Source organism: Haematobia irritans, chromosome 3 (assembly GCF_050003625.1).
Source record: "Haematobia irritans isolate KBUSLIRL chromosome 3, ASM5000362v1, whole genome shotgun sequence".
In the NCBI taxonomy this organism is placed as follows: domain Eukaryota; kingdom Metazoa; phylum Arthropoda; class Insecta; order Diptera; family Muscidae; genus Haematobia; species Haematobia irritans.
In genome coordinates, this window is record NC_134399.1 from 119,709,546 (window position 1) to 119,737,097 (window position 27,552).

Below are 27,552 nucleotides of genomic sequence, written 5' to 3' on the forward strand. Positions count from 1 at the left end.
TAGCCTTGATCAATTTAGACGGGTTTACTAAATTGATCAAGGCTATCATGAAAACAATCAAAATTACTACAAAAATTTAGAGTCATACATTGGGCTGCTGATATAAAACAATGTTTTATATTCTTGCAGCGAAATGTGTTTCTTCTTTAACTAAAAACAGGTGAAGTTTCAAGTGTTTGTATAATTTATAATTCTGATTATATAGTAAATATAAAGCATGTTAAAGAGAATTTCTGGCAACCACCATGTTTTATTATCAAACGATAAGAGAAAAAAGCCCTAATAGGTTTATTTGCTTTCCAGCTGATTTGCACATGAAATTCGTATTATATCAATTACAGGCACGAACTTGCGATGGAGGCCTCCAACAGCGTCAATGTTTTAGTTTACGGCTCTGCAATCGTTGATTTTATTTGGTATGTATGTACATACACTTACACATAGATATGTCTGGAACAGGTCAAACACATATAATGATGACGTTATAGCTTTGTTGTTATAGTTTCTATATACATGTTTTGATTATCTCAAAATAAATAAAAAATAATTTTATTTGTTAAAGAAATGAGTAGAGTAAACTAGCAATTGATATCTCACCATAGTTAATTGAAATCTCACCATAGTAAAATGTTTCGATTTCGAACAGGCCCTTAGTAGATTTCGAGCATAATGTGAATGAGCTAATATAAAATAACCAAAATAAATAAAAATCTTGATTAAATCCAGATGAGTTAAATTATGTGCATCAAGTGTGTTAAATTTTTAAGTCGAACTATTTCAATAAACTAACCGCGCATATCGAAAATCGAGCATAGTTCCGGCCTTTAAATGACAACAATCATTTCGAATCACAAACTTTTTTAATAGTAAAACTTCAACTCACGGCTTTACTATAAATTTTTCAGTTTCATAGCGTTTTGCCCACAATATCATTAAAATGTAGTAAAATATAATGGTAATGTAGGAGGACAAACTGCGCCGTCCTAGTGCCAATACTTTCACATAGAAATTGGGGGCAAATACATATAATCCTGAAAAATATTTGCGACCCCTTATAACGATAAATTTCGGACGTTCTGAATTTTTATAGTAATTTTTATTGTTTTCATGATAGCCTTGATCAATTTAGACGGGTTTACTAAATTGATCAAGGCTATCATGAAAACAATAAAAATTTCAACAAAAATTCAGAAAAATTTTGAGTCATAAATTGGGCTGCTGATATAAAACAATGTTTTACTATTATTACCAAAGTTGAAATTCTTGCAGCGAAATGTGTTTCTTGTTTAACTAAAAACAGATGAAGTTTCAAGTATTTTTATAATTCTGATTATATAGTAAATATAAAGCATATTAAAGAGAATTTCTGGCAACCACCATGTTTTATTATCAAACGATAAGAGAAAAAAGCCCTAATAGGTTTATTTGCTTTCCAGCTGATTTGCACATGAAATTCGTATTATATCAATTACAGGCACGAACTTGCGATGGAGGCCTCCAACAGCGTCAATGTTTTAGTTTACGGCTCTGCAATCGTTGATTTTATTTGGTATGTATGTACATACACTTACACATAGATATGTCTGGAACAGGTCAAACACATATAATGATGACGTTATAGCTTTGTTGTTATAGTTTCTATATACAAAATTTGAACAAGAAAAAATTTGGCTTGAAACCCTTTTTATATTAGCTATGTAGATCGCCTTCCTAAACCAGGAGAAACACTTCTAGGTACGAAATTCACAAATGGTTTTGGCGGAAAGGGGGCAAACCAGTGCGTTGCTGCTGCCCGTTTGGGCTCAAACACAGCCTTCATAGCAAAAGTTGGTGATGATACTTGGGGCAATGATTATATAAAACATCTTCAAGAAGAAGGCGTAAATATAGACTATGTTCAAAAATGTGAAGGGAAAACCACGGGAATAGCACAAATTGCCGTATCTGATGATGGCGAAAACAACATTATCATTGTGCCCGGTGCTAATGATTATCTTGACCAAGATATTGTGGCGGAAGCCAGTAGTTTATTTAATACAGCAAAGATATTATTGTGCCAACTGGAGACCCCACCCATGGGAACTTTGAAAGCTCTAAAATCTTTCAAAGGTATATCCATACTTAATGCTGCTCCGGCTATGGCTAATACTCCCAAAGAACTCCTTGCATGCTGCACAATATTATGTGTGAATGAAACCGAAGCCGCAGTAATGACAGGTGTCAATGATATTAAAACTATTTAGTAAGTATCATAGCAAGATATTCTTTATACAAAATCTACAATATATGCAATTCTAGCGATGCTAGAGAAGCAGCAATCAAATTACGTGAAATGGGCGCTTCAACGATTATTGTAACATTAGGCTCTCAAGGGGCAATCTACATTGAAAAAAGCAATCCACAACTTTGTATTCATGTTCCGGCCCATAAAGTCAATGTTGTAGATACCACGGGCGCCGGTGATGCTTTTCTTGGATCCCTGGCATACCACATGGAAAAGTTCCCGGAAAAACCATTGCATCAGCACATTGGATTTGCTAACTATCAAGCGGCTTATTCCGTACAATTTCCGGGTACACAGTCATCTTTTGCAAGTGCCAGCATGAGCAACCAGTGTGAAGAATATGCCTTTGAAACTATCTAATAGAAAAACTTGTTGGAAATCCAATTTGTTTAAATATAAAACTATAAATTTATTGTTAACTTGGTTGAGGGACAGTTATAAATAAATGCTACTTCATTACTTTTTGCCCGACTTCTTTATTCCACCTCCAACGAGCGGTCCCTTCTTTGAAGCCTGCTGCTTCGCAGCTTCCAAAGCCTTTTGTGCTTCCTTCTGTTTTTGCTTGAATGCCATATCCTCTTCGTCAAGCTCTTTGCTGTCCTTCTTTGGGGCTTTCAATGGTTTCTTCTTACCACCCTCACGGCCGGACATTTTTGACAAACAAATCTAAAAAATATTTTGATATTAAATTACATTCTATTATTAATATTAAAATAGTAAAAGAAATTATACACGCACGTTTTTCTTATAAATATGTAAAAGTTGGACCAATGTATAAGTAATAGAGGTGGAGATCTATCGATACTATTATCGAGCTACCATCGATAGCAACCAGATACGATAGTCCTTGACGTGCTATCGATAATTTGATTTTCACATCACCAAGATTCTAAAACAACGAGTTTCCACCATATAATCCAAATGCTAAACAAGCATCTAAATGTTTTGAAAATGAGCATTTGAATGGAAAAAAATGAACTTAAACACAGTAACAGAGACTAAAACTCGGGATACATTATTTGCTTTTTAATATAATAATTCGTTTTCCTATTGATGATGGTGTACGAGCGTTTTTGTTCTCAATCCAGGCAGTGTTTTTGTACTCAATCCAGGCAGAAATCGTGATAAAATATCACGATTTCATATTGAATTTCGACAATTTTCATCAATATACCTCTTGCAATTTTACGCGTAGTAGCACTATTGATTTTTAGAATTTTCTGATTTTTATATATTTTTTATGGTGTTTTTTTCTGAAAAAAATCTTTCGCCTTCATTGCTCAAATGCTCTTAAATTGCCTGGCAAAGGGTAATACTATGTTCAGTTTTCCAGAATAAAAGCAATTTTTTCCACGGTTACTTTTTCGAATCAATTAATTTTAAAAGATGAAATTGTACAAAACCAATGCTTTAAATTATTTCCATCTAAGTTTTAACAAAATTGATGCTGATATACTCGCCATATAAATACTTTTGAACTTTTAATTAAAACTTTGGTGGAAATCCCGAATATAGTACGTACTTTTACGTGACACCATTTCCACAAGAGAATACGATGTTCTCGTAATCTTCTGCATTGTTTTCAGAATGTAATGCAAAGAAAGAATTAAAATGTACATATTTTGAAAGAAAACAAAACTGTATTATTAATTTATAATTTATTACTCTTGTTTAAAGGCCGGTACTATGTTCATTCTTGCGAAAAATTTTTATAGAAACCATTATTATTATTATTACTTTATTGAGACTTTAGACAAACGAAGGGTTGATATAACCATATGTTAGCATTGTTTAACAATTGTTTTCTCTTAGAACTATATTTGTCTTGCTCTAATAAACGCTGATTATGACTAAAGCTACATACTGAACAGTCAAAACGCAACACTTCAAAATGAGTGTGTTTTTTTTTTTTGTGTGAAACAATGCTTGCTCGCTGCATTTGCGGTATCATACAGAGCACTGTCTGTAAAAAGAGGAAGAAAAAAAAACAAATATCCTTAGTACTAGATAACACTTAAGACTAGAGAGGACAAAAACTACATTAAACGACATGTCTGAGGACATTCTTATGATGGTAACATTTATGATTAGGATTAGCGAAGTGTATGGGTAAGTTACATACATATTATTTGTGTTTTGGTTACTTAGTTAAACGTTTACATTACTTATTTAATGTTCTAAATTTCAGTCTTTATGGTTATTAGGTGTATATTGATGTTAAATAACGTGTAAATTTAATTTCTTGATTGTCATATCTTAAATTCTAATATCACAGTGAAAAATTATTCAGCCTCTATGGGAGCCAGGTACGGTTTTTCTGAAGAAGTCTAACATGAATGGTGAGTTCGGATCTTCATTTATAATACCAATAGGTGAGAGATAGGAGGAGATATTCCATCCAGATGTTCTTTCGCGTTCGTATACCTCATTCATTAAGTGATTGTCATGAGATGGCAATTTCTCGGCAAAATGTTTTTGCAGTCTGAGTGAGTAAGAGCAGATAGGTGTTATTTCTGCTTTGTCGTAGATATATTTATTGGAAAAGCGTTTTGTCGGTAATTGGAAATTCCGTCCAATGCACTTTCTTAATACAGAACGCTCAAATGCCTCTAATTCCTTGGCGACTGTGGGAGAGATGGAGAACCATATGGGAAACGCATATATTAATATGGGTCTTATTGCGGTCTTGTATAATAGGAGTTTGGTACTCTTTTGTAAAAATCTGTTGTGGAGATTATAGAAACCATTATTTCCGCATATAGAAAGCGGTGTTTATTTAGGTAACTTGGAGCGCTATTTTACAGGGAGCGATATTGAATTAAGTTGGTGGTTGCTGTTTGTTATTACAAAATTAACATTTTATTTTCCTTGGGCAATTGATCTGCTGCTCCTTTGATCCTTTGTATAGTTTCGGAACAAAAATATAATCCGTGTTTGTGTTATAAACCCACACAAATAGTTTTAATAAATAATTTAATTCTTAATTCACATTGCAAATGGCGCCATGCTATAAACGTCAGTTTTTCAACTCGAAAAAAAAAGTACCACAAATGGAAAAATTTCGATAGTTTTTCGCATTTTTTAATTTTGTATGGAGTTTCAACGCGAAAACCGAACAGAGTACCGGCCTTAAAACCGGGTTTTCTTGAAAATATCTCCACTTTGCATCCTAGACTAATCTTTCATAAAATAGGCTTGAAAATGTGTTGAATCTAAGTATTTCTCCAGAGTATGTGTTTATTAGGTGGCGATTACAAAAATTTCATTATCGATATTTTACAATTGTATTCGATTGTGCCTTTCGCTTCTAACTTCACTTTACGAATTACGGTCGTTAAGTGAACACGCGTCTTTGTCAACGCCAACGCCAACTGGGAGATTTATTGGAAATTCTTCAAAAGAAGTTTTTATTGTATAACTTTTGAAAGAAAACAAAAAAAAAGGTAAATTATACATCAAACTTTTTATTATTTTTTGGTAATTTAGAGACGGTGTTCAATGAGAATAGCACTGGCCTACTCTGTGATAAAATAAACTTGTGTTACGTAAAGTGTTTTTTTTTCGTTCTTGTGCGAAAACTACATTGCGGTGATTTTCACACTGAAGATCCCACTACAAGAGTGATGATGTAGCTAATCAGTTTTTTTTAATGGTCTTAACGGGATTTTGAGGAATCGTGTCACAAGACTTCTTGCTGACCTGCAATTCCACTTTCATAATCTTAAACATAACCTAAAAATTCGCAAATTCATGCATCATACTTTTCATTAACATCGTGTACACATTGATTGTGTGTATGTGTTTGATAGGCAATACACTGACATCGTCGGTGGTTGATGACTGCCATCGTGTGTGTGTCGGCCAACACATTTCTTTTTTCGCATATTTTTTTTTTTTTAATTTGGAATTTACTGTATTGACGAAGTTCGAAATTGTTATCGTGATAATTCCAATTTATGATTGCCAACTGGTCCAATGTTCATTGTTAGTTATATTTAATCCGAATGAAATTTAGAACACCCACTTTATGGAGTGGCATGAAAAAGTTCCCTACAACTTCGAAAGCTTTCACCCAAGCTTTTCTTAAAGTGAGAAAAAGTATCTTAACGTAGTTTCGTTCCCCAATGCCTTTAGAAGAGTGTTTCTAATGTCAAAGTTACAGACGTAACTTTAAATGTATTGTGCTCCTTCCTATGGCAAATATTAAAACGGTTCCCGAAGTGTTTGTTTTTCCACTCTGGAAAGTTTATTAAATTGTGATTATTATTGCAATTATTATCACTCTGATCTGCTCCAATTGTAAACGTGGATATTTTATGTACATTTGAAAATAAGGTCTTTGCCCGAGAGAAAAACCGCTCCATCGTGACTTACCTTTTATCTTGACAAACATTTGTAAATTTCCAGGTCTAAGTAAATAAGTAGACAGTCTCTATTTTTCGAATTCAATGTTAAATCCATCTGAATTTATAACCAAAAATCAGCTGTTATTGCAATTCAGTCAAATGAAAGCATTTGTTTTCGACAGAGTGCCAATAATTTGATGAATTCGAGAAAATAAGGTTGAGTTGCAAACGTATCATGATCAATTTATATTAGAATTTATTTTTAATGAAATAAAATAAATGGAGCCGACGGTGATGAATAATTTTGCAAAAGATAGAACCATATTAAAAAAAAAAAATTTTAATTCTGTGTACGTATGTATACTTTGCAAAATACATAATAAAATATTATTTTAAAATTTCATTATATTTAATTTTGGAACAAAACATAATTTTGATCCCATTGTCAAAACACTTTCTTGACAAACTGTATATAAAAAATAAGCGGGTTCAATTATCATAGTAAAATCAAATTTGTTCGTTAAAATTTATTGTAAATATTTGATTTTTATTTTTTGTTAAAGAAAATAAAGGCAGATAATTTAAGAAAGAAAGACATAACATGATTTAGGGATTCTTAAAATCATGCCCAATAATCGATCTAATGAAATATGTAATTCGTCAAAGTTAACGGTTACTCCAAACACAATATCTAATTGGGGTATGGAGTTTGATGTAGAAAATATGCAAGAGTCCGATGACACTAACTTTAATTTTTAATTTAATTTACAGTTGCTTTAATTTTTAATTTAATTCACAGTTACTTTAATCTTTGATTTTATGTATACTGATGCACTGATCAATATATGTACATTGTTAGTTGTAATCCATCCCTTAAATTTATCAGGTAACTAACACGATACCCATGAGATATTCTATGAATATATGGATCACAAGTCGCCTATAGAAACAGGTGAAAAATAAATTACTCTTCTACCTAAAAAAAAAAATGAGTAACTGACAATACTGTTGTTTTTTATGAATCTACTGGATGAAAACAAGTCTAGAAATTGAACGCCAATTTTTAGCGGCACAACGTTTAAAAAGTTTAGTGCTATTGAAGTAAGAACGAAATGATATTTATCTATGGAGCATTTTGGCTAAGACATAATCTAAATGGAACATACAAATCGGGTTTTTTTTTATTAATATAGGTACATATTATTACACACATAAAATATTCAAAAATGTTGGCAACATAAGTGAGAGGTTTCAAACAACAATATTTTGTTTGTGATTTTGCAAGAACACATCTCTGTGTGCAAGGTGGGGGTACAATCATTGCACCATTTGAAATAAAAAGCATTTTGAAATGAGCGATTCTGCTTTCTAAGGCGTTCAATGATTATTATTTATACACCTATCAGAACATTGTAACTAAATGTAGTTAATGCGATAAGTAGTTTATTATAGAGACTTATTGTATATAGTAAAACAGATTAAATTGTAATTTTTATAATTTTTATATTGTTTTATTGTCGACATTTGATTTCCCTGAGGACATAATAACAATATAAAATAACAATTTAATCTGTTTTATTACACGACTTTAAAGAAAGGTTAACTATCCAATAGTTTTTTTAATTTTTATGTAATAAAAATTGAAAAATATTAATGCCATTAAACGGATCCTTAATATTTTTCAATTGTTTAAATAATAACTGAAAACTTATAGGTAACCTGTTAGCACGTTCACAGTGATCGCGTAAATAACTTCCAAATGAATATTTCATCTGAGTTGAATGACCTTCGTAATATATTTGTGCTGTTGTTAAGATGTTTGGGTATAATCCCAACTTTTCGACTAATTAGAAGGTATTTTAAACGTTCGGTCTGGTTTCCCCGTCTTTTTATCTCTCGGCAGTAATCTTTCAACATGAAGTTTAAGGGAGAGAGAGTAGAAAAACTTCACATATTAGAAAAAATTCCTAACAATTGAATAAATACAAATACAAAATACATGGTAGGTAATAGGTTGAAAGATCAAAACATTTTGAAATATAACTTCCACTAGATACAGGACCAAAGCCCAACAAATACCATCGTACCAAAAAAAAAAAAAAACTTCGAAAATATTTTCAAAAAACCGTATATACACATATGTTCCGAATGTGTCCTTGTCGTATTTTTTCAAAGCTATTTAATTTTGGACGTAAACAAACAACCTTGCACGTTTTGTAAAAAAGACAACAATTTTGTACTTGATTTTATGTCTACAATGCTTTGGCGTTTTTCAGCAGATTCTACGTTACCTTGCATCCGAATTTCCCACACCTCTCGCAAATCATTGTACTCTAATTATAGTCATTTTGGCAATGTGCCGGCCATAGACTATGCAATCCATTATCTAATTGTACATTGGAAAAACAAATAGGAAAATTCAAACCTCAAGTATGGGGTGGGAGTAGGGGATGAAACATTGTTCAGTGTTACAATCTTGAACTTACGCATCCACATCAATAGTTTTTTTTTTTATGTGTGTTTATTCTCTCATGAGAAGCTTTTTTCTTGCAAGATTGTTTGTCCTTTCAGTATTTGTTAAGTTCATTGACATTGATTAAATGTTTTATAGAAAATATGTGCACAAAAGGAGAATAATAATATAAAACGTGATGCAACGCTATATATTTGCATTATTTTATGTAAGAATCTCTGATAAATATGGTTGGAAAATAAAAATTGATATGCTCTATAACATTTTTGTCTTATCTTTTTGATTTAAGAACCCTAAAAATATTATGAATTAGCAATAAATTCGGGAGGATTTCTCTACTGGTTTGTTGAGTACACCCAATTGATAAAAAGTAGACGATTTATATCATGAATGTTAGATTTCTGAAACGATGCACTGGCAATAGGATTTTGCCCTAATTACTCTGACAAACATATTTTTCCCTTGTTGGTTAAGCTACTATTTTCACAGAAACGATGTGGCTTTTACATTATCCAACACAACTACCTGGTCGACCAAAACATTAAGTTGGTGTATTTTACTTTAAATTATATAATTAATGAAATATTTGAAACTTTCGATGATAGATACTACTGGCCTTCCAACTTCTAAACTTTATGATTATTTATTGTTTCCCTGCTATTCCGTTTGTAACAATAACACTTTGGTGTTTTGTTATAACTAAAATAAAACTGTTAAAATTGTTATGTGGCTAAGTACATTCAAAATAGGGATTACAAATTTTCCTAAGAATGACAATGAGGGGTTTTGCACATATTTCGGATAAATGGGATTTCCCAATAACATGCATAAAAAACTCGCATAATTGCACTATTTCGTTACGTTTTCCATGTCTATTAGATAAGATGTTACGCTTAGTTGCGGTAGCAAAAGTTATAGTTCTTTATTTAACAATAAATACAAATTGACGCGAAATTAAATTAAATGAATTAAATGAATGAACAGTTATATTCAAAATTGCAATCCATAAACCAAAAAAAGAATGTACTGTAGACGACTAATCCCCTATGAAATGCAATAAGCAATGCGTTTTAAAACAATGTTAATAGCATTTTGAGCATGTATTATAGATGAACAGTTTTTTCTATATACGAAAAAATCTGTTAAACTACTAAAAAGTTTAGAAATTGTGATCTGAAACATTACAACTTTAAACTTTTCCATGATGGTTTTAAATCGATTTCGAAGAACCGTTTCATTGTAGTTTTACCTGTACGATTGTAACATACATACATATTCCAGCAATTATTTGAATTAAAAAAAGTCTTATATAATTAATTTTTTTGGTTATACTGCGGTTTTACGGGCTTTAAATTAACAAAAACAATTTACAACAATTCATTTAGAGGTATATAACAATATCAGATAGTCGATTAGATACATAGAATAACCTTGAAAACGTTTTCGTATAGTCAAAAGATAATGAGAATTTACTATTACCATTATCTTTTGTAGTGAGTGTAGCCTATCTGTTGGCCCAAGGAGTACTCAAAATTCATCGTCACAAATTTTGTTAAAATTCAGATTATCTATCAACCATCATCTATACACCACTTAGAAATGATTGACGTCAAGCACGCCGTCTGGAATCTGCGTCTGAACAATGAAATTATTCAATACAACAAATAGTCTCAAAAATTATTACGATTACGTTACAAAAATATTATTGTATACGATTACTACAAATATTTATTAATCTTCCATATAAATACATTATAAAAATGACGCGTATTTTCTAGTTATTTATTGTAGCATTACGTATTCTAGGCAAAATTTCGAAGGGAACCCTTTAACATATCGCCACGAAAATAAATGCCATGTTTGACATATCTCCTCGAAGTAGAAGAACAATGCTATTTTCGCTTATATAAAAATACAAATTATGCTTGGAAACGGTGTTACGTTATTTCGGCGTCAACAATTTTTCGTTGTTTGAGAATCTTGGCACATGATTTGATAATTTGGAGAAAACACTAAACATGTCTCTTTGCTTTACGTTTTGGCGAAAGTCTTACGAAAAAGCTTTTATTTTGCTGTGTTCTCTCATTTATGACTATTGCTCTTCTGTTGTTATACATATAGGTTATGTAATGATGGGGCCGTGAATTTATCTTTTTTTTTTAGCATGTGATGATGGGTTCGTTGGGTTTTAACTTGTATTTTAATGTATATTGGTTAACGTACAAAATAACGTATGCACATACTATATAGAGATAAGGACAAATTTCATTTAAAATTTATTTTTCTCTTTTTACTTGTTTTTTTTTTCATGCTTTTTTGGAGATATACCTGTTTTCTATCGTTTAACTAACCACTCGCCAATTTGTTACGTCAAGAAATGAGCTTTTATTCAGTATCAACACACACACACTGTATCTCGATTCTTTCATTATCTTCAATTCCGCCTTCGATTGCGCTCTCTCTCCCTCTAGCTGCCTAGGTCTATGATGTCCGCCCCTATTGAGAGATTTTTCCCTCTCTCATTGTTTAAACTTAATTTATGTGTTCTTGATTTGTGTGTTACATTTCAGTTGACTGCAGAATAAAATTTTATTAACGTTTAAGTTGCCGTCCGGTGCAGACCTTTGGTTCGAAAGGAATTTGATTTTTGGATTTTAATTTTCTGTGATAACCACATAACAAAAAAAGTATGTTTACAAAAAGCAAATTACAATACATAAAATAAAATTAATATTGCTAAATGAAACAATTTCCCTTAAGAGGTGCAAAAACATTAATACAGTGCTATATGAATTGAACGTGTGTGATTCATCTTTTTTTTTAAAACCTAAAAATATTAATCCGTATTCAAATTTTTTAATTCACGTGATAGATATTTAAATTAAATATAATAGTGACATTTTCTGCAAAAAGCTATCGAGAATCTTAAGGCATACCTAATTTGCGATTACCATTATGGAGAAAATAAAATATTTTACCATTGCCAACAAATGAACGAACGTTATGCAATCCTTACTGCTATACATTCATATTCACCTCGGTAGTGGAAGCATTCACAATTAGTAGAAATGTAACTAAAATATTGCAAAAAAAAAAAACTAAGTAAATAGAAAATGAATACAAAATTTAAATGTGAATAGTAAACTTTACTGAGAATCTTAACTTTTTTGTTGCAATTTGGACTTTTCTGGAAAACCAGCCTATGTGGTGAATGTGACGTAACTGTTAGATAAAAAGAAGATAACTGAATGATTTATTTTGCAGAATTGGAAAAAATTCCAATTATGCTTTCTCTAAACATCAATGCAAGAAAAATATGATACAATAATAATTTCTAATGTGAATACCTAAAAACAAACTATGACCTTTTGATACCACTACTAGTGTGGGTTATTAGATAAAATGAATAAATGTGCCCTTGTGGTGAAGAAAATAATTATAAAAGTCTGCCATAGAATACTGTTATCTCTGAACTTGGTCATAGCGGAATTAAAATTACTCTTTCTCTCAATTTGTTTCACAAATATATAGTATTTTTCCTATTCTAAATCTAAAAATACTAGACCTTGCTGTTTAGTTTTCATTCTCTAATTCTTTGTACTGATACTTTAGTATTAGTTAGAATTTTTTTCTAAATTGCTCTCTTACTCTCCGCTGATTTTGACCATGAAATAATATGAACGTCACAATTTTTAGAGGTGCTCTCTTGTATGACCAACAACATTTATCAATTTTGTGTATTTTGCATTGTTGTAGTAGTGTAGATTGTATAACGTTTATATGTTATGTTTCTTTGAAGAATATCACATTTTTGGCAAGATACTTTTTTTGCGACACATGCTTATTATGCAATGTAGTTTTAACGATTTCTTTACCGTTACAATTTTATTCTAGACTTTGAATATTTGCTTAGCAACAGTAGTTCCTTATCTTGTACTCTCTTTTGATCGATATTTCAACGCATACCACGTGTTTTAGGGGGTCAAAATACCGTAAAAGCCGTTGAGTTAACTTTTAGGAAATACAACCAATGCCCGGCTTACCACAAAAAAACAAGTTTCACTGTCTGGCATTTTTAGCGAGTTGAGCTTTTATTTCTTATTGCATAAATATAACAAAGCCGGGTTAATATGAGCTTTGTTACTTTTGAGTTTACCTTTATAGTAAATGTTAAATTTACAGATGGAGAGATTCAGCAAATATTTCTCTTTTACACTGATGACAACTGATTGCTACAGCTGTTCAGTTATGTTGGACCACAATAGAGTAATATATAAAGTGTGGAACTTTGTGTTAAATGTTTGCAAAATGGGAGTGAATACAATAACACATATATATAGTGCAATAAACCCAGTTTTCTTATACATAGGATTTAAACATGGACGTCCAATGAGATGCAGCATTTTTAATTAGAGCTTTGTATGTCAACAAAATGCTAAAAATTTAAATAATTTCAATTAAAAATCGTTTTTAGTCTTCCTTGAAATTACAAGTCAATGTTTAGAATTCTTTAGCTTATTTTTTTAGTATGAATGAATGGTTTGACCACAAGTTTTAGATTAAACGCCGATATTGAATTTATAAATCGATTTGTAAAGCATTTCTGTTTAACTTTGGATTGAGAAAATATTTATCGCAAACTGGATACGTCAAGACGAAGCATAAACCACAGTATGCATATTTAATCTAATTTGATTATCATATGTAACTAAACCTTACAAAGGCCTTATACAGTTACTTAAAACAACATATTGGTTTCAAATTTATCGTCAACCTCGTTTTCACGGAATGCGAACATGACACTTCGGACCGTACAATAGGATTCTATTCATTTTACTTTAATTCGATTTTTGTCCTTATTTGGAGCATCTTTGTAATCTTCAAATCAAACTTTATCTCAAGGATTATATAAGTTGGTTTCAAAGTATTAGGAATGCAGTTCATTTAATGATTTGCCATCCAATTTAAATTACAAATAAAAAATAAAAAGAAGTTCCATTATAGAGAAAAACGATAATAATCAACTTCACGGAGCATGTACTAAAAGCTCTTAAAGCCATAATAACTCATATTAATTATTATGGAGTACCATATCAGTTCACCCTTACGTATACTTATGTAACACCTGTTTTCATATGTATCTCAATTATATTGAAGTTTCTTCGGTGTGTTCAGTTTTTTTTTTTTTAGTTTCCTAAAACGTATGTTATAATAATTGAAATAAAGGAAAATATTGTAAGATTGATTTATCAAAAAATTACACCTTTTCTTTTTTATAAAATTGGAACAATAAAATTGAATTGTCCTGTTTTAGACAACAATATATAGGGATTTTTTCTTCCTATATTTATATTCGATTCCTACAAGTTCTTCATACGGATTTTTTTTATTTGCAGCAAAATGGGCAAAGAGGCTGATCCCTTCAACTTCATTAAGGATTTCGCTGCTGGCGGTATCTCCGCAGCTGTTTCCAAGACTGCCGTCGCCCCCATTGAACGTGTCAAGTTGCTTTTGCAAGTACAACACATTTCCAAGCAAATCAGTCCCGACAAGCAATACAAGGGTATGGTTGACTGCTTTGTCCGCATTCCAAAAGAACAAGGTTTTGCTTCTTACTGGCGTGGTAACATGGCTAACGTTATCAGATATTTCCCAACCCAAGCTTTGAACTTTGCTTTCAAGGATAAGTACAAGCAAGTAAGTAAATTAAAAAGTTTGTCACATTACACTCCGATTTGTGGTAAGGTCACTGTAAAAATTTGTACTTTTATTTTTTTACTTTTATGGTTTATAACTTCCTGCACTAATTAGTATGGGTAGTCATAAACTATCATGTTTGAGATCAGGAAAATACGGAGTTAAGAAATAATAAAAGTGAAAAACTTCCGCAGAGACCGTACCACGTATAGGAGGGTTAAGAAACAAAGTCTTTTTAACGTGTACTAACAATTGCTATTTATTAATATTTCTATTACCATTGCGAAAATATAGGTTTTCTTGGGTGGTGTTGACAAGAACACCCAGTTCTGGCGTTACTTCATGGGTAACTTGGCTTCCGGTGGTGCTGCTGGTGCTACTTCCCTCTGCTTCGTCTACCCATTGGATTTCGCCCGTACCCGGTGAGTTATATACAAAGCTTTAAGACTAATAATTTTCTAACATAAATATTTTTTTAAATACACAGCTTGGCTGCTGATACCGGCAAGGGTGGTCAACGTGAATTCACTGGTCTTGGCAACTGCTTGGCTAAGATCTTCAAATCTGATGGTCTTGTTGGTTTGTACCGTGGTTTCGGTGTATCTGTACAAGGTATCATTATCTACCGTGCTGCCTACTTCGGCTTCTACGATACCGCTCGTGGTATGTTGCCCGATCCTAAGAATACCCCCATCTACATCAGCTGGGCTATTGCTCAAGTTGTCACAACTGTTGCTGGTATTGTATCCTATCCATTCGATACTGTCCGTCGTCGTATGATGATGCAGTCTGGTCGCAAGGCTACCGAAATCATCTACAAGAACACATTGCACTGCTGGGCCACCATCGCCAAACAAGAAGGTTCCGGTGCCTTCTTCAAGGGTGCCTTCTCCAACGTACTCAGAGGTACTGGTGGTGCTTTCGTACTTGTATTGTACGATGAAATCAAGAAATTCTTGTAAATTAATTAAATTACCAACTACCTACACCTACAGTTAATAAACATTTTAATTTAATTTTAAATTTATTTAAATTTAAACACAAACCCATTGTAATTTAATTGAATCAATTTTTCGCTAAACAATGTGTGTGAGAACAACCACAAAAACACTAGAGCTATATCATGCAGATCTTTTATGTTGTAAGAACAAAAAAAATTAAGTGTTCTATTTCGAGTTATCGACCGAATTGTATTGTTAAGTATCGAAAACACTGAACGGAAACAAATCAAATAAAAAAGCCAACAAATTAAACAAGATAAATTAATTGATAGCAAAGGACAGTTACAACAAACTACCAATTCTTAGTACGTGTTCACCAGAAATACATAAACTAAGATATAAAACAAATAAAAACTATATAAAAATAGTAATTTTTTCTATTAGTGCATCATTCAGAATAATTGTTAGAAGCTGGAAAGTTTGGGGAAATTTGGGAATAAAAGATGTTTACACATATGATTAACTCGGACTTTATGTATTTCCAGCGGAAAACTATGCGTGTGCGTTTAGCTGCTTAGCATACCTGGGGGCTAATCACGGCATTCGATATCGAATTCATAATCGTACCGAAAAAATTGTCGATACGATTAAAAGTTTGGATCACGGCATTCGATCGAAATTTGATGCAATTTCTCTAGCATTGCCAACAGCAAAAAACGAAGCAGAACAAAATTAAGTTAGCGGCACAAAATAGAATGAAGATTTCAAAGTAAAAAGTAAATTGTATTGCATTATATCTTGTGGACCCATATCTCTTTTTACATTCCTCCGAATTCCTTCCTAATTGGAGGATGAGATAAATATAAAATAATTCGGAAATGAAGATTTCAAAGTAAAAAGTAAATTGTATTGCATTATATCTTGTGGACCCATATATCTTTTTACATTCCTCCGAATTCCTTCCTAATTGGAGGATGAGATAAATATAAAATAATTCGGCGACAAATAAGGAATAAAAGTGCGCATTGTTACTGGTGTAAGTACATGGGTTTGAAATTGTGTGCACTGTTAGAAAGTCACCTTTGGAGGCTCAATGGACGATTTCGGCTGACGTAGGAGGCGTTCAAATGGAAAATAATTTTTGGTGGCACGTCAACGTCAATTTTATCGCTTTACAATTGTCTGCCGTCTTAAAACTTTTTGCCAGTGGAGGCCTTCATCATTCACTATTCTTACAAGGTGGTCCAGAAGCATTATGTTGTCACGGAATGATACGGTAATTGGTTGATCATAATCTCTTGGATATCGATCTAGCATGTGCACTTTATATATGGTTCTTTGCAAAGATAGGATGCTCGCTCCCGAACTCGACTATGACTGCATTAGTCCTAAATATTCAAAATATGTCCATTATATGTAAATTTAGTACAAATTACCAACAATTCGAACTAAAACTAATATATTTTACTATTCCTATATGGCGAAAACAATGTAAAAAACAAGTGAAAAACGTTTCACGATTGCAATTTACCAATCGAAAAAATTGTCGATCAAAAAACTCGATATCGACTCCCGTGATCCGAAAAATTTAGATTTCGATCAAAGGTTCTCGATATCGAATGCCGTGATTAGCCCCCTGTCTTGAATGCATTTCTTACACAGTCGATAATAACACCTCACGGAATTTTTGTTAGCAAATATGTAGCAATGCGTTTCTTGTGGGTAGCGGAAATTTCCGCTAGAGCTCCATACCGGCCTTAAAGTGGTCCATGGGCGTTGTTATCGATCGTTTACATTTTGCTCCCATATGAAATGCGTGTTAAAAATGTATTATTCTAACAAACCCATAAGAAATGTATTGCTATATATATCTAACAGCCTGTTTCTGTATGTCGAACGAGTTCAATCGATCGACTGAAATGCATAGAAACAGCTGTTTTTTGGTTCTAAATTCAGCTGTTTGTTTCCATTTTAGTGGATCGACAGAGCTCATTCGACATACAGAAACAGGCTGTAAAATAACCCTGCCAGCATTTCAAAGTTCCATTTCATCCTCATCGCTACCACAGACTCGTAAGTGACACTGCAACAATCGCCAACTGCGATAGTATTTTGCCACCACTATTCGCATGAAAGTATTTTGCCATCACTATTGTTACAAGAGCCATTTAATATTTTGTGAAACGCCAAGCACAACTAGCTTCTTATAATTTATTTAAATAAAAATCATAATGAAGTGCTGAAAAAATAGTTCTATCGCTTAAAATTGTGAAAGGTATATTGGTGAACAATTTTTGACTTTCCAAATGGAATAAAGTGATAGTTTTTCAAATATTTTTCCAGACACGCTGCCTCCATTGGGAATAAAAGCACTGGCTGATAGACGCTACAACATGGAACGTGCAACTTGTAACTCAACATCAATCTTTTATTAATGCATAAAAATATGTTAAATGTGATGTGATAGTCCTATAAATTTTATATTTATAAGAATTTATAAATGTGTAATAAAATTAATAAATATCTAAACAATCGTGTTTTACTTGACCACAATGATTCTTTTACAACTATCTTAAAATGCACTTTCTCCGATTGTTTGAAGGGGCTCTTATTGGCGTCCTTCTAAATGTATCCAGAAGGGCACCTAATAATTGCACTCATACGATACTTGTTTGTAGTAACTTGGCGTGGTACAACTTCTCAATAGTGACGGCGCTTTTCCGAGGAGTTTTGGATATCGTATACGACTGTTTTCGACGTAGTGGGGATTCTCAGAAGCGCCCCCAAATTCAAAAAATGTTGGCAGGGAAAATGAGGCTTTGTTATTGATTTTGCTCCCATAAGGCCGGTATCAGTGTTGCCAGGTCATTTTTGATTCTTCCCCCAAATCTTAAGAAAAAAAACCTAAATTGGTCTAGACTTTTTTCAAAAACCCCCAAAAAATTTAAGAACGTACATAGTACAAAAAGAGGCCCAAAATTTCGTTAAAATTTTCTTTTGGAATAAATAAAAATCATTAGATAAAATCATTACACCACTTGCCACAAATTCGTTCGATTTCTGCTTCGACCGAACACCAAAAAGTTTTTCAGCGGTGGATTATCCCACCTCAGTAATGCTGGTGACATTTCTTTCAGGGTTTCAAAGCTTCTCTAAGTGGTTGCACTGGAATGTGGAACGCCTTTCGACTCGGTTATAAAAAGGAGGCCCCTTTACATTGAGCTTAACATGGAATCGGGCAGTGATAAGAGAGAAGTTCACCAATGTTGTATCACAACGGACTGAATAGTCTAAGTGAGCCTGATACATCTGGCTGCCACCTAACCTAATCTTGTTTTTAATTGTATCAAATATTAAAAATTCCCCTTCAACAGATGCGTTTAAAAAAGAATGTCATTGCATACTTGCTTGTATTTAGGAAAATGGGTTGACTTCCCTTATTTTTTCTCAAAATTCATGCCAGAATTGTTCCAAATTTTGTTGAGAATTGCTCCACTTTATAAGAGTTAAGATAATTTTTTACCCCCAAATAAATGTTACCCCTAAAAATCCCCCTAAACGTGTAAAAATCCCTAAATTTGGGGGGAAACCCCCAACCTGCCAACACTGGCCGGTATGCACCTCTAGCGGAAATTTCTGATAAGAAATACTTTGCTAACGAACAGCCTGTTTCTGTATGTCGAACGAGTTCAATCGATAGACTGAAATGCATAGAAACAGCTGTTTTTTGGTTATAAATTCAGCTGTTTGTTTCCAATTTAGTCGATCGACAGAGCTCATTCGACATACAGAAACAGGCTGGAAAACTTGTGAGGCGTTATTATCGATTGTTGTCATTATCGATCGATGTTTATCAATTTCTTCCTTGCAAGGAAGTTTTCGTTTGCCTAAATAACAATAACATAGTTTTGTATCATGGTTTTGTATGTTATATTATTATAATTTTTTTGTTTTTGTACAATGAACATATTACCGACCTTAAGATAATTTTTAGATTAGAGTGACCACTGACTGTGTTTAGTTTATGGTTATTCTTATATTTCAACGTACATAAACATTGTTCAGCAATATCGTCGATATATTCATGGGATAAATTGTATCGAATTGCTTATTAGGCATGGCAACCCTGACGTGAGCAGGAAACGGCGTTGCTTATACCAAACTTTTGTGTTTTGACGGCTACGTTGTCAAATGTTCTGCGTTTGACACTACAACTTGCAAATTTTTCGACTTGTCATCCTGCACGAACGAATAAATCGAACAATTTTTGTAAACTCTTAAAAAAACAATTAAAAAATGACCGTCACAAAGCGGGTAAGTATTTTCCGTAGTACATATATTTATAATCAATTAAATAACTGTATTATAGATGGACATTGATGCTGTATGTAAGGGTGAAGGGTTTCGTTCTTACTACATACAAAAAATTGAAGAGCTGCAATTGATAGTTGCAGAGAAATCCCAAAATTTAAGGCGTTTGCAGGCTCAACGCAATGAGTTGAATGCTAAAGGTATTTTTTTAAAATACGTTACAGCGATTAAAAGTACCTTAAATTTCGATTAATGCCTATTGCAGTTCGCATGCTACGAGAAGAGCTCCAGCTACTACAAGAACAGGGCAGTTATGTTGGAGAGGTCGTAAAGCCTATGGACAAGAAGAAAGTTTTGGTAAAAGTCCATCCAGAAGGCAAATTTGTTGTCGATATAGACAAAAATATTGACATCAATGATGTTACACCTAACTGCCGTGTTGCTTTGCGTAATGAAAGTTATACTCTGCACAAAATCTTACCAAATAAGGTAGATCCTTTAGTTTCCCTAATGATGGTTGAGAAAGTTCCAGACTCTACATACGAAATGGTTGGTGGATTGGACAAACAAATCAAGGAGATCAAAGAAGTTATTGAGCTTCCAGTCAAGCATCCCGAATTATTCGATGCTTTGGGCATTGCCCAACCAAAAGGTGTCCTTTTATATGGACCTCCCGGTACTGGAAAGACGTTGTTAGCTCGTGCTGTAGCCCATCACACTGAATGTACATTTATTCGTGTATCCGGTTCTGAATTGGTGCAGAAATTCATTGGCGAAGGTTCTCGAATGGTTCGTGAATTATTCGTAATGGCTCGCGAACATGCTCCTTCTATCATTTTCATGGACGAAATCGATTCTATTGGTTCTTCACGTATTGAATCCGGTTCCGGAGGCGATTCTGAAGTTCAACGTACAATGTTGGAATTGCTTAATCAATTGGATGGTTTCGAAGCTACAAAGAACATTAAGGTTATTATGGCCACAAATCGGATTGACATCTTAGATCCTGCTCTTCTACGTCCTGGTCGCATTGATCGTAAAATTGAATTCCCCCCACCAAACGAGGAAGCCCGATTGGATATCCTTAAGATTCACTCCCGTAAAATGAACTTAACCCGTGGCATAAATTTGCGTAAAATTGCAGAACTTATGCCTGGAGCATCCGGTGCTGAAGTAAAGGGTGTATGTACGGAAGCTGGTATGTATGCTCTGCGTGAGAGGCGTGTACATGTGACTCAAGAAGATTTCGAAATGGCTGTTGCCAAAGTAATGCAAAAGGATTCAGAGAAGAATATGTCTATTAAGAAACTTTGGAAGTAAATGCGATCATTCAAATTTTATGAATATTTTTATAATTTAGGTTTACCATAAGATTTTTTTCCTTTTAATATGAATATAAAAAATACATTCAATGTTCACCGTACTCAATTATGTCGTTATGTCCTACTACCAATGGCAGATGATGCGTATTCTAAAATCTAAAAGTATGGAAAGTCAGTTTTTCCAAAAACAATAAAGGTCGGTTTTTAAACAAATGTTGGCAAAGTTCGGCCATTGATAAATCACCTTTTAATGTAAATGGTTTATTATGTGATTGTGTTATTTGATTCGGAAAGGGTTTGTAATCATCATTTTATTAAGTGATCGGTTGGCGAATGGTAACCGCATGGTACCCACGATACAATGTGGGGACATTACAATGGCACAATGTGGGGAGCACACTAATAATGGACCCATTGAAAGATCGAATATAAAATACCACTAAGGATGAAGAATATTAATCCTTATACTACGTTGGGTATTAGGTCGTATTTTTCATCACCGAATTTCTTTTGGATTATAATTAAAAGTTCTTACTACTCAGCATGAATTCAGCATATGTTACCAATTAATGCACTGAGTGATAGAAATTGTTAATTATATTCGAACAGTAAGATATGCGGTGTTGAAAAATAAGATCTGGGTCATCAAATTACCCCAACGTAGTATAAGGGTTAAACTAAGGAGTAGCATTTTAGGTTACTTATAATTAGCTCATAGAAAAGTCTGCGAAAAATAGATGTGTGTGTCTGTTGTTAACTTTTCATTGTGTAGCGAACAACACATAAAATGATTAGGTTTTAAAATGTTTCCCAAAGGATTTTCCAAAAGCAGAAAAAGTTTTTTCTTTATTCTAGCTCTACAATATCCTATATTATTGGTCTCAGCTAAACTAAAACATATTTTAGTGCAATCAATTTTTAAAAATAGCTGATTGCTATTTCAGCAAACAGTGACTGCCTTCAGTTTTTCGGCACATTCTTTCTGTTATGTTTTTTGTTTTATAAATTGTTGGAACAATTAGTCGACATGACACCAATTATAAAATTATTCAACGTTTACTGATTTGAACATTGGAACGGATAAAGACCTCATATGTTACCTCTGTTTTCAGAAAATTGCAGCCGAATACTAACAACAGTTATTGTTAGAAGCAGACTATTTTTATTGGTGTGCCGAATGAGACACTTTCTTGGCTTTTATATCCTCATTTAAGAACGTTTTGAATTCGTTGGGGAATAGTTATGTTTCAAATTTCGAAAAAGTATTCTGAACTAACGAAATTTAGTGTAAAAATACTGACCTGGCTTTGCAGCAAAAATGTTATCATATATAAACACACTTTGAAATCGTTTGAATTGAATAGAATATACAATAATATTCACAACTTTTTGGATTTATTCGAGTTTGACTAGTTATTGAAACCTATCCAATTTAAAAAAAGTTTTGCTCAGTTTGTAACAGATAACTAATCTTTTACAAATTTAACAAATCAAGATAGTAATAGATTGATGGCGTCATCAAGTGACATTTTTGATATTAGAGATGGCATTTAGGTTCAGAAATTTTATAGTACAAAAATTCCTATAAGGTACTATTTGTATCTAGAACCGACCCGAAAAAAAATTATGTCGTCGAATATAAATTATGATGCCACCAATGGGTGTGCTTTATCTCAAACAATTGGATAGTGAAATTATTGGATAATTATAAAAATAGTGCGAATGGCACATATGTTCAGTTTGATTTTTTATTCATCGTGGACAAATTTTCAGTTATGTATCCCTATTGGAAATTTCGTTTGCGTGCCAATAATACAGTTTGCTATGTATTTCTTATAAGGCCAAATTGTAAACAATCAATCTTCTATCGTCTCACTGAATTTTCGTTAGTAAATACTATGAGCGTCAAAAGTGTGTCAACCCCCAAAAACATTTTGCTTTTTGTAAGATTATTGAAAAAACATAAAACATATATATTTTTTTTTTACCAAATATAAAGTTTTATTCAATCTTATGAAAATAAAAGTGAAAAAACAACAATAACTTTGCAAAATTCTTTCTTAACAACATTTGTATAAAAAAACTTAACATTTTACGCGTCAAAAGTGAGTCAACACTTGGATCACAACTCATTTATTATTGACTCACTTGGCGTACCGCTATATTCGCCGTTATTTTTGTACGAAGTAATGCTAGAAAATGATTATTTATATTTAGTCATTCCTGGTTGTTATTTGAAGTGATAAGATCGATTTAGTAGAGAAATCGTAGTCAGAACCATGAGAACTGAAATCTCCTTAGCAACCAAGACAATCATCATCGATTGAAGGGAAAATGGTTCCGCGAAATTTCCAAAATTGTTGGAAGACACCACACAACTATAAAGAAAATTGTAGATAAATTGGAAAACTACCATCAATTGGACAATTTCAAGCAGTCAGGCCGACCAAAACGATCAAGTCAGAGGGATGCAAGACGAATTGTTTTCACAGTCAACAAAAAAATTATGGCACAAGTGCGGTGGAGATTGCAAAAAGATCACAATAGAGACAGAGAAGATCGTAAACGCAACTACCGTAAGAAGAATTCAGCATAAAAGTGGGTTACATGGCCGCCTTCCTCGAAAGAAGCCATACATTTCGAAAGTATATAAGCAGAAACGGCATAGTTATGTTCAAAACTTTTATTCATTGAACTCTGAGTTGGTCTTCCTTTATATTTTCCAGTGCTTTTCGGAGCAAAATATCTAGAACTTACATTCCTCAGTAAAAAGAACAGTATTTCAAATGAAACGTCATTGTTTTTGTACTTTTGAGCATAACTAAACAGTTTCTGGTTATTTAATTCCGAAATATATGGCTTCTTTCGAGGACGGCGGTCATGTAAACCACTTTTATGCTAAATTCTGATTCACTTTTAACGCGTAAAATGTTGAGTTTTTATACAAATGTTGTTAAGAAAGAATTTTGCAAAGTTACTGTTGTTGTTTTCACTTTTATTTTCATAAGGTTGAATAAAACTTTATATTTGGTTGGATAAAACCTATATATGTTTTATGTTTTTTCAATAATCTAACGAAAAACAAAATGTATTTGGGTGTTGACACACTTTTGACGCTCATAGTATAGCCATGCATTTCTTATGGGTAGCGGAAATTTCGTTTGAGGTGCATACCGGCTTTTATAGAACACGTTTTAAGACAGACAAAATCAAATGAAATATGAGGATTACTGTTTAGAACTATTTCATTAACCTTATTTACCATCACTGATTTTAATCGGAACGCTTGCGGCGGTTCTGTCAAAATTTCGATTACTGTTTTGCGGGGAAAGAGTGAGCGCTTTTGATTTATGTTGTACCTCTCTACTCGTCTGTCCAAGTTTCGATTACCGTATTTTTCTGTATCGAGGAGCAATTTTCTACAGTTTTTTTGTGAAAATATATTTTGCGATCATAATCCAATAAAGGTGAAGTGACTACTTCTAAAGGCAAATCATGTCTTTGCCCAGTAACTATAAGCAAATTGCACCAGCCCCACCTTCAACACCGGCAGCCAGTGGGACTGGTAGTGGACGGTCTCGTTCTTCTGGGACTGCTTCGGCGTCAGAACGCAGCAAAGATAATACACCAATATTTACACATAGTAATTACAGCAATCCAGCATTTACCCCACAAAAAGCCGGTAAATCATCTTCGAGTAAAAATCAGTCGGAAAGTCGTGCTCCAAAACCACCGAAGCCGCCAGAGAAACCAATATTACCGTATATGAGGTACTCCAAAAAAATATGGGATTCTGTGAAGGCTCAACATCCCGATTTGAAACTTTGGGAATTGGGTAAGAAAATTGGAGCTATGTGGAAGCAATTGACTGATGCCGAAAAAAAGGAATTTGTTGATGAATATGAAGCCGATAAGGCAGAATATGAAAAAACATTGAAATCCTACCATAATTCCCCTGCTTACCAGGCATACTTGGCTGCTAAAAGCAAGGCAAAAGTTGATGGTGACATCCACGAAACCCCTTCAAGAGGTGGTGGTGGAAAAGGCCAACAGGAAAGACGTATTGATATACAGCCAGCGGAAGATGAAGATGACCCTGATGAGGGCTACTCCTTCAAGCACGTAGCCTACGCACGTTATTTGCGAAACCATCGATTGATAAATGAAATCTTCTCAGATGCAGTGGTTCCAGATGTGCGATCTGTAGTTACCACCCAACGTATGCAGGTTCTAAAGCGACAAGTTAGCTCGTTAACAATGCATCAAACCAAGCTGGAGGCAGAATTGCAGCAAATGGAAGAAAAGTTTGAAGCCAAAAAGCAACGAATGATGGAATCAAGTTTGGCTTTTCAAGAAGAATTGAAACGTCACTGCAAACCAGCGGTCGATGATGAAACTTTTCAAAAAATGGTTCAAAAAATGTATGAAGAGATGAAACGTGAACGTCAACGTTTATTGGATGATCCAAATGCATCTCTTAATAAAATGCCTGCCGTTGGTGGTCCAGTGGCTGCAGCGGCCGGTGGTGCAGGCACCGGTGGAGGCCCTCCGGCCCCAGCTGGAGCGGAGACTAAAAAAGAAGCTCCACCGAATGCTCTTGCTCCCACTCTAACATCGTCAACGCCCACAATAACTGGCGTTGTAACTATTCCAGCCATGAAGCCACCACATGAATCGGGAAGCAAAACTGACCCCGAACCAATGGACATAGAGCCGCCAGCGAAGCCTACGGCACCAATTCCACAAAAATCGGAGCCTAGAGTTAATGAGGCTGGTGGGAACAAAGGCAAAGGTCATGGCGACAAAGAGCCTGGAAAGGGGAAGGCGTCTAAAAATACCGCTCCTATACCAACACCACCACCACCAGCCCCAAGTGGAGCCCCACCTCAGGGTGAACAGCCGCTAGCAGGATCCGTTCAGCATCCTAGTTCTGCAATGCCGCCAACTACAGGACCTAATCCACATACTCAGCCGCCAGCCGCGGCTCAGCATATTCCACCGTCCCCGTCGGCAGTTGGTCAGCAGCCTCCTCAACATCCTCCGAATAATATGCCACCCATGCATCCTCATCACTCTCAACCGCCACCACCACAGCACGGCGGGCCAGCTCCTCCTCCTTCTCATTTACCTCCACACATGCAGCCACATCCAATGCCACCACATTCTGCTTATGCTCAATATGGGCCTCCTCCACGCTCACCCTACTACCAACCCCAATATGGGGCCCATCCACCGCCCCAACAGCCATACAGTCAGTATCCCCCATATCACTATCAACAACCGTATGGTCCACCTCCAGGTTCCCACTACATGAACTCAAGGCCCCCGCCACAGCACAATGGTGCTCCACTTCCGGGTCCGCATTACGCTCCTGAACATGTTGGTGGCCCTCCACAGCCAGGACCGCCCCATATGGCGCCTCATGATGTCTACGGGCAGCAGCAACCACCACCTCCTACGGGACACAATCCAATGCCACCACAGCAGCAACCGATACCGGCCGCAGCTCCACCACCAACAACTCAACCACCATCCGACGATGGTCCCCCAAAAGCGGAATCGGATGAAAGCAAAGCTGAATAAGAAAACCGTGTTAGTTTCTAAAATTAAGTGTAAGCTTCTTTTTGTATTTCATGTCCGTCATTTACATCCATATATACATATGTGTAATCTCTGTCTATCTCCCGCATACATTTGTGTCTCAAAATAAAAAAAAAAAATCAACAAAAATATAAATTTTTGCAAAAACAAAATAAACTTCGATAGGTAAGGAAATTAGTATAACGCCAAAATACTAAAATTGTATCAACCTTTAAACAAGGACATTTATCATCTTTTTAATAAGGATATTAGGTTAGGTTAGGTATAGTGGCAGCCCGATATTTCAGGCTCGCTTAGACTATTCAGCCCATTGTGATACCACAGTGGTGAACTTCTCTATTATCACTGAGTGCTGCCCGATTCTATGTTAACCTCAACGAAAACTATGTTAAGCTCGAAACTGGGTTCGAACCCATGAACTTGCTACGGGCCTATAGATAAAATTAATAGCTATACCAATCACGGTTGCCACTAGTGCCAAAAATAATCTACCAAAATTTTAAAAAAGGTTTACCAAAAATATAGTTAAAAAATCTTATTTTTTAATTTTTGAAAAAAATGTTGTGGTTAGTATGAA

General features: G+C 34.1%; 5 protein-coding genes and 1 long non-coding RNA gene across 10 annotated transcripts; 4 read left to right on the forward strand and 2 right to left on the reverse strand.

Annotated features, from left to right (window-relative positions):
• Nucleotides 1-315: 315 nt before the first annotated feature.
• Nucleotides 316-1,117, reverse strand: LOC142228406 (uncharacterized). The gene is made up of 3 exons (XR_012720152.1): nucleotides 791-1,117; nucleotides 598-680; nucleotides 316-450 (listed from the first exon to the last, which is right to left on the reverse strand). It is a non-coding gene; the product is annotated as an uncharacterized LOC142228406 (long non-coding RNA).
• LOC142228403 (ribokinase) lies at nucleotides 340-2,743 on the forward strand. Of its 3 annotated transcripts, none has more exons than XM_075298823.1 (4): nucleotides 340-416; nucleotides 1,475-1,549; nucleotides 1,694-2,242; nucleotides 2,299-2,743. In XM_075298823.1, exons 1-4 carry the CDS (start codon nucleotides 355-357, stop codon nucleotides 2,642-2,644), a joined length of 1,032 nt encoding a protein of 343 aa, XP_075154938.1. In that variant the 5' UTR covers nucleotides 340-354; the 3' UTR covers nucleotides 2,645-2,743. The 3 variants fall into 3 exon arrangements, with proteins under 3 accessions (XP_075154938.1, XP_075154940.1, XP_075154939.1); XM_075298824.1 differs by lacking the exon at nucleotides 340-416 and adding an exon at nucleotides 724-749; XM_075298825.1 differs by lacking the exon at nucleotides 1,475-1,549 and having other exon boundaries at nucleotides 342-416.
• LOC142228405 (translation machinery-associated protein 7 homolog) lies at nucleotides 2,669-22,694 on the reverse strand. Of its 2 annotated transcripts, none has more exons than XM_075298829.1 (2): nucleotides 22,676-22,694; nucleotides 2,669-2,950 (listed from the first exon to the last, which is right to left on the reverse strand). In XM_075298829.1, the coding sequence occupies exon 2, from the start codon at nucleotides 2,933-2,935 to the stop codon at nucleotides 2,741-2,743; it is 195 nt and encodes a 64-aa protein (XP_075154944.1). In that variant the 5' UTR covers nucleotides 2,936-2,950; nucleotides 22,676-22,694; the 3' UTR covers nucleotides 2,669-2,740. The 2 variants fall into 2 exon arrangements, with proteins under 2 accessions (XP_075154944.1, XP_075154945.1); XM_075298830.1 differs by lacking the exon at nucleotides 22,676-22,694 and adding an exon at nucleotides 3,023-3,179.
• LOC142228404 (ADP,ATP carrier protein) lies at nucleotides 5,579-16,172 on the forward strand. Of its 2 annotated transcripts, none has more exons than XM_075298828.1 (4): nucleotides 5,579-5,727; nucleotides 14,500-14,800; nucleotides 15,095-15,222; nucleotides 15,288-16,172. In XM_075298828.1, the coding sequence occupies exons 2-4, from the start codon at nucleotides 14,504-14,506 to the stop codon at nucleotides 15,760-15,762; spliced, it is 900 nt and encodes a 299-aa protein (XP_075154943.1). In that variant the 5' UTR covers nucleotides 5,579-5,727; nucleotides 14,500-14,503; the 3' UTR covers nucleotides 15,763-16,172. The 2 variants fall into 2 exon arrangements, with proteins under 2 accessions (XP_075154943.1, XP_075154942.1); XM_075298827.1 differs by lacking the exon at nucleotides 5,579-5,727 and adding an exon at nucleotides 11,632-11,790.
• Nucleotides 19,898-21,631, forward strand: Rpt6 (26S proteasome regulatory subunit Rpt6). Its single transcript, XM_075298822.1, has 3 exons — nucleotides 19,898-20,055; nucleotides 20,111-20,252; nucleotides 20,318-21,631. The coding sequence occupies exons 1-3, from the start codon at nucleotides 20,038-20,040 to the stop codon at nucleotides 21,370-21,372; spliced, it is 1,215 nt and encodes a 404-aa protein (XP_075154937.1). The 5' UTR covers nucleotides 19,898-20,037; the 3' UTR covers nucleotides 21,373-21,631.
• A 2,019-nt stretch (nucleotides 22,695-24,713) lies between the features above and the next one.
• Nucleotides 24,714-27,197, forward strand: Bap111 (Brahma associated protein 111kD). The gene has a single exon (XM_075299499.1). The coding sequence runs from the start codon at nucleotides 24,870-24,872 to the stop codon at nucleotides 26,955-26,957; it is 2,088 nt and encodes a 695-aa protein (XP_075155614.1). The 5' UTR covers nucleotides 24,714-24,869; the 3' UTR covers nucleotides 26,958-27,197.
• Nucleotides 27,198-27,552: the final 355 nt, after the last annotated feature.

Coding starts and splice junctions, on each gene's coding strand:
- LOC142228403 (XM_075298823.1), top strand. CDS start 355: ATGGAGGCCTCCAACAGCGTCAATGTTTTAGTTTACGGCTCTGCAATC. Junction 417..1,474: donor GCAATCGTTGATTTTATTTG/GTATGTATGTAC, acceptor TATCAATTACAG/GCACGAACTTGCGATGGAGG. Junction 1,550..1,693: donor GCAATCGTTGATTTTATTTG/GTATGTATGTAC, acceptor TTTTTATATTAG/CTATGTAGATCGCCTTCCTA.
- Bap111 (XM_075299499.1), top strand. CDS start 24,870: ATGTCTTTGCCCAGTAACTATAAGCAAATTGCACCAGCCCCACCTTCA.
- LOC142228405 (XM_075298829.1), bottom strand. CDS start 2,935: ATGTCCGGCCGTGAGGGTGGTAAGAAGAAACCATTGAAAGCCCCAAAG.
- LOC142228404 (XM_075298828.1), top strand. CDS start 14,504: ATGGGCAAAGAGGCTGATCCCTTCAACTTCATTAAGGATTTCGCTGCT. Junction 14,801..15,094: donor TCAAGGATAAGTACAAGCAA/GTAAGTAAATTA, acceptor GCGAAAATATAG/GTTTTCTTGGGTGGTGTTGA. Junction 15,223..15,287: donor TTGGATTTCGCCCGTACCCG/GTGAGTTATATA, acceptor TTAAATACACAG/CTTGGCTGCTGATACCGGCA.
- Rpt6 (XM_075298822.1), top strand. Junction 20,253..20,317: donor CAATGAGTTGAATGCTAAAG/GTATTTTTTTAA, acceptor TGCCTATTGCAG/TTCGCATGCTACGAGAAGAG.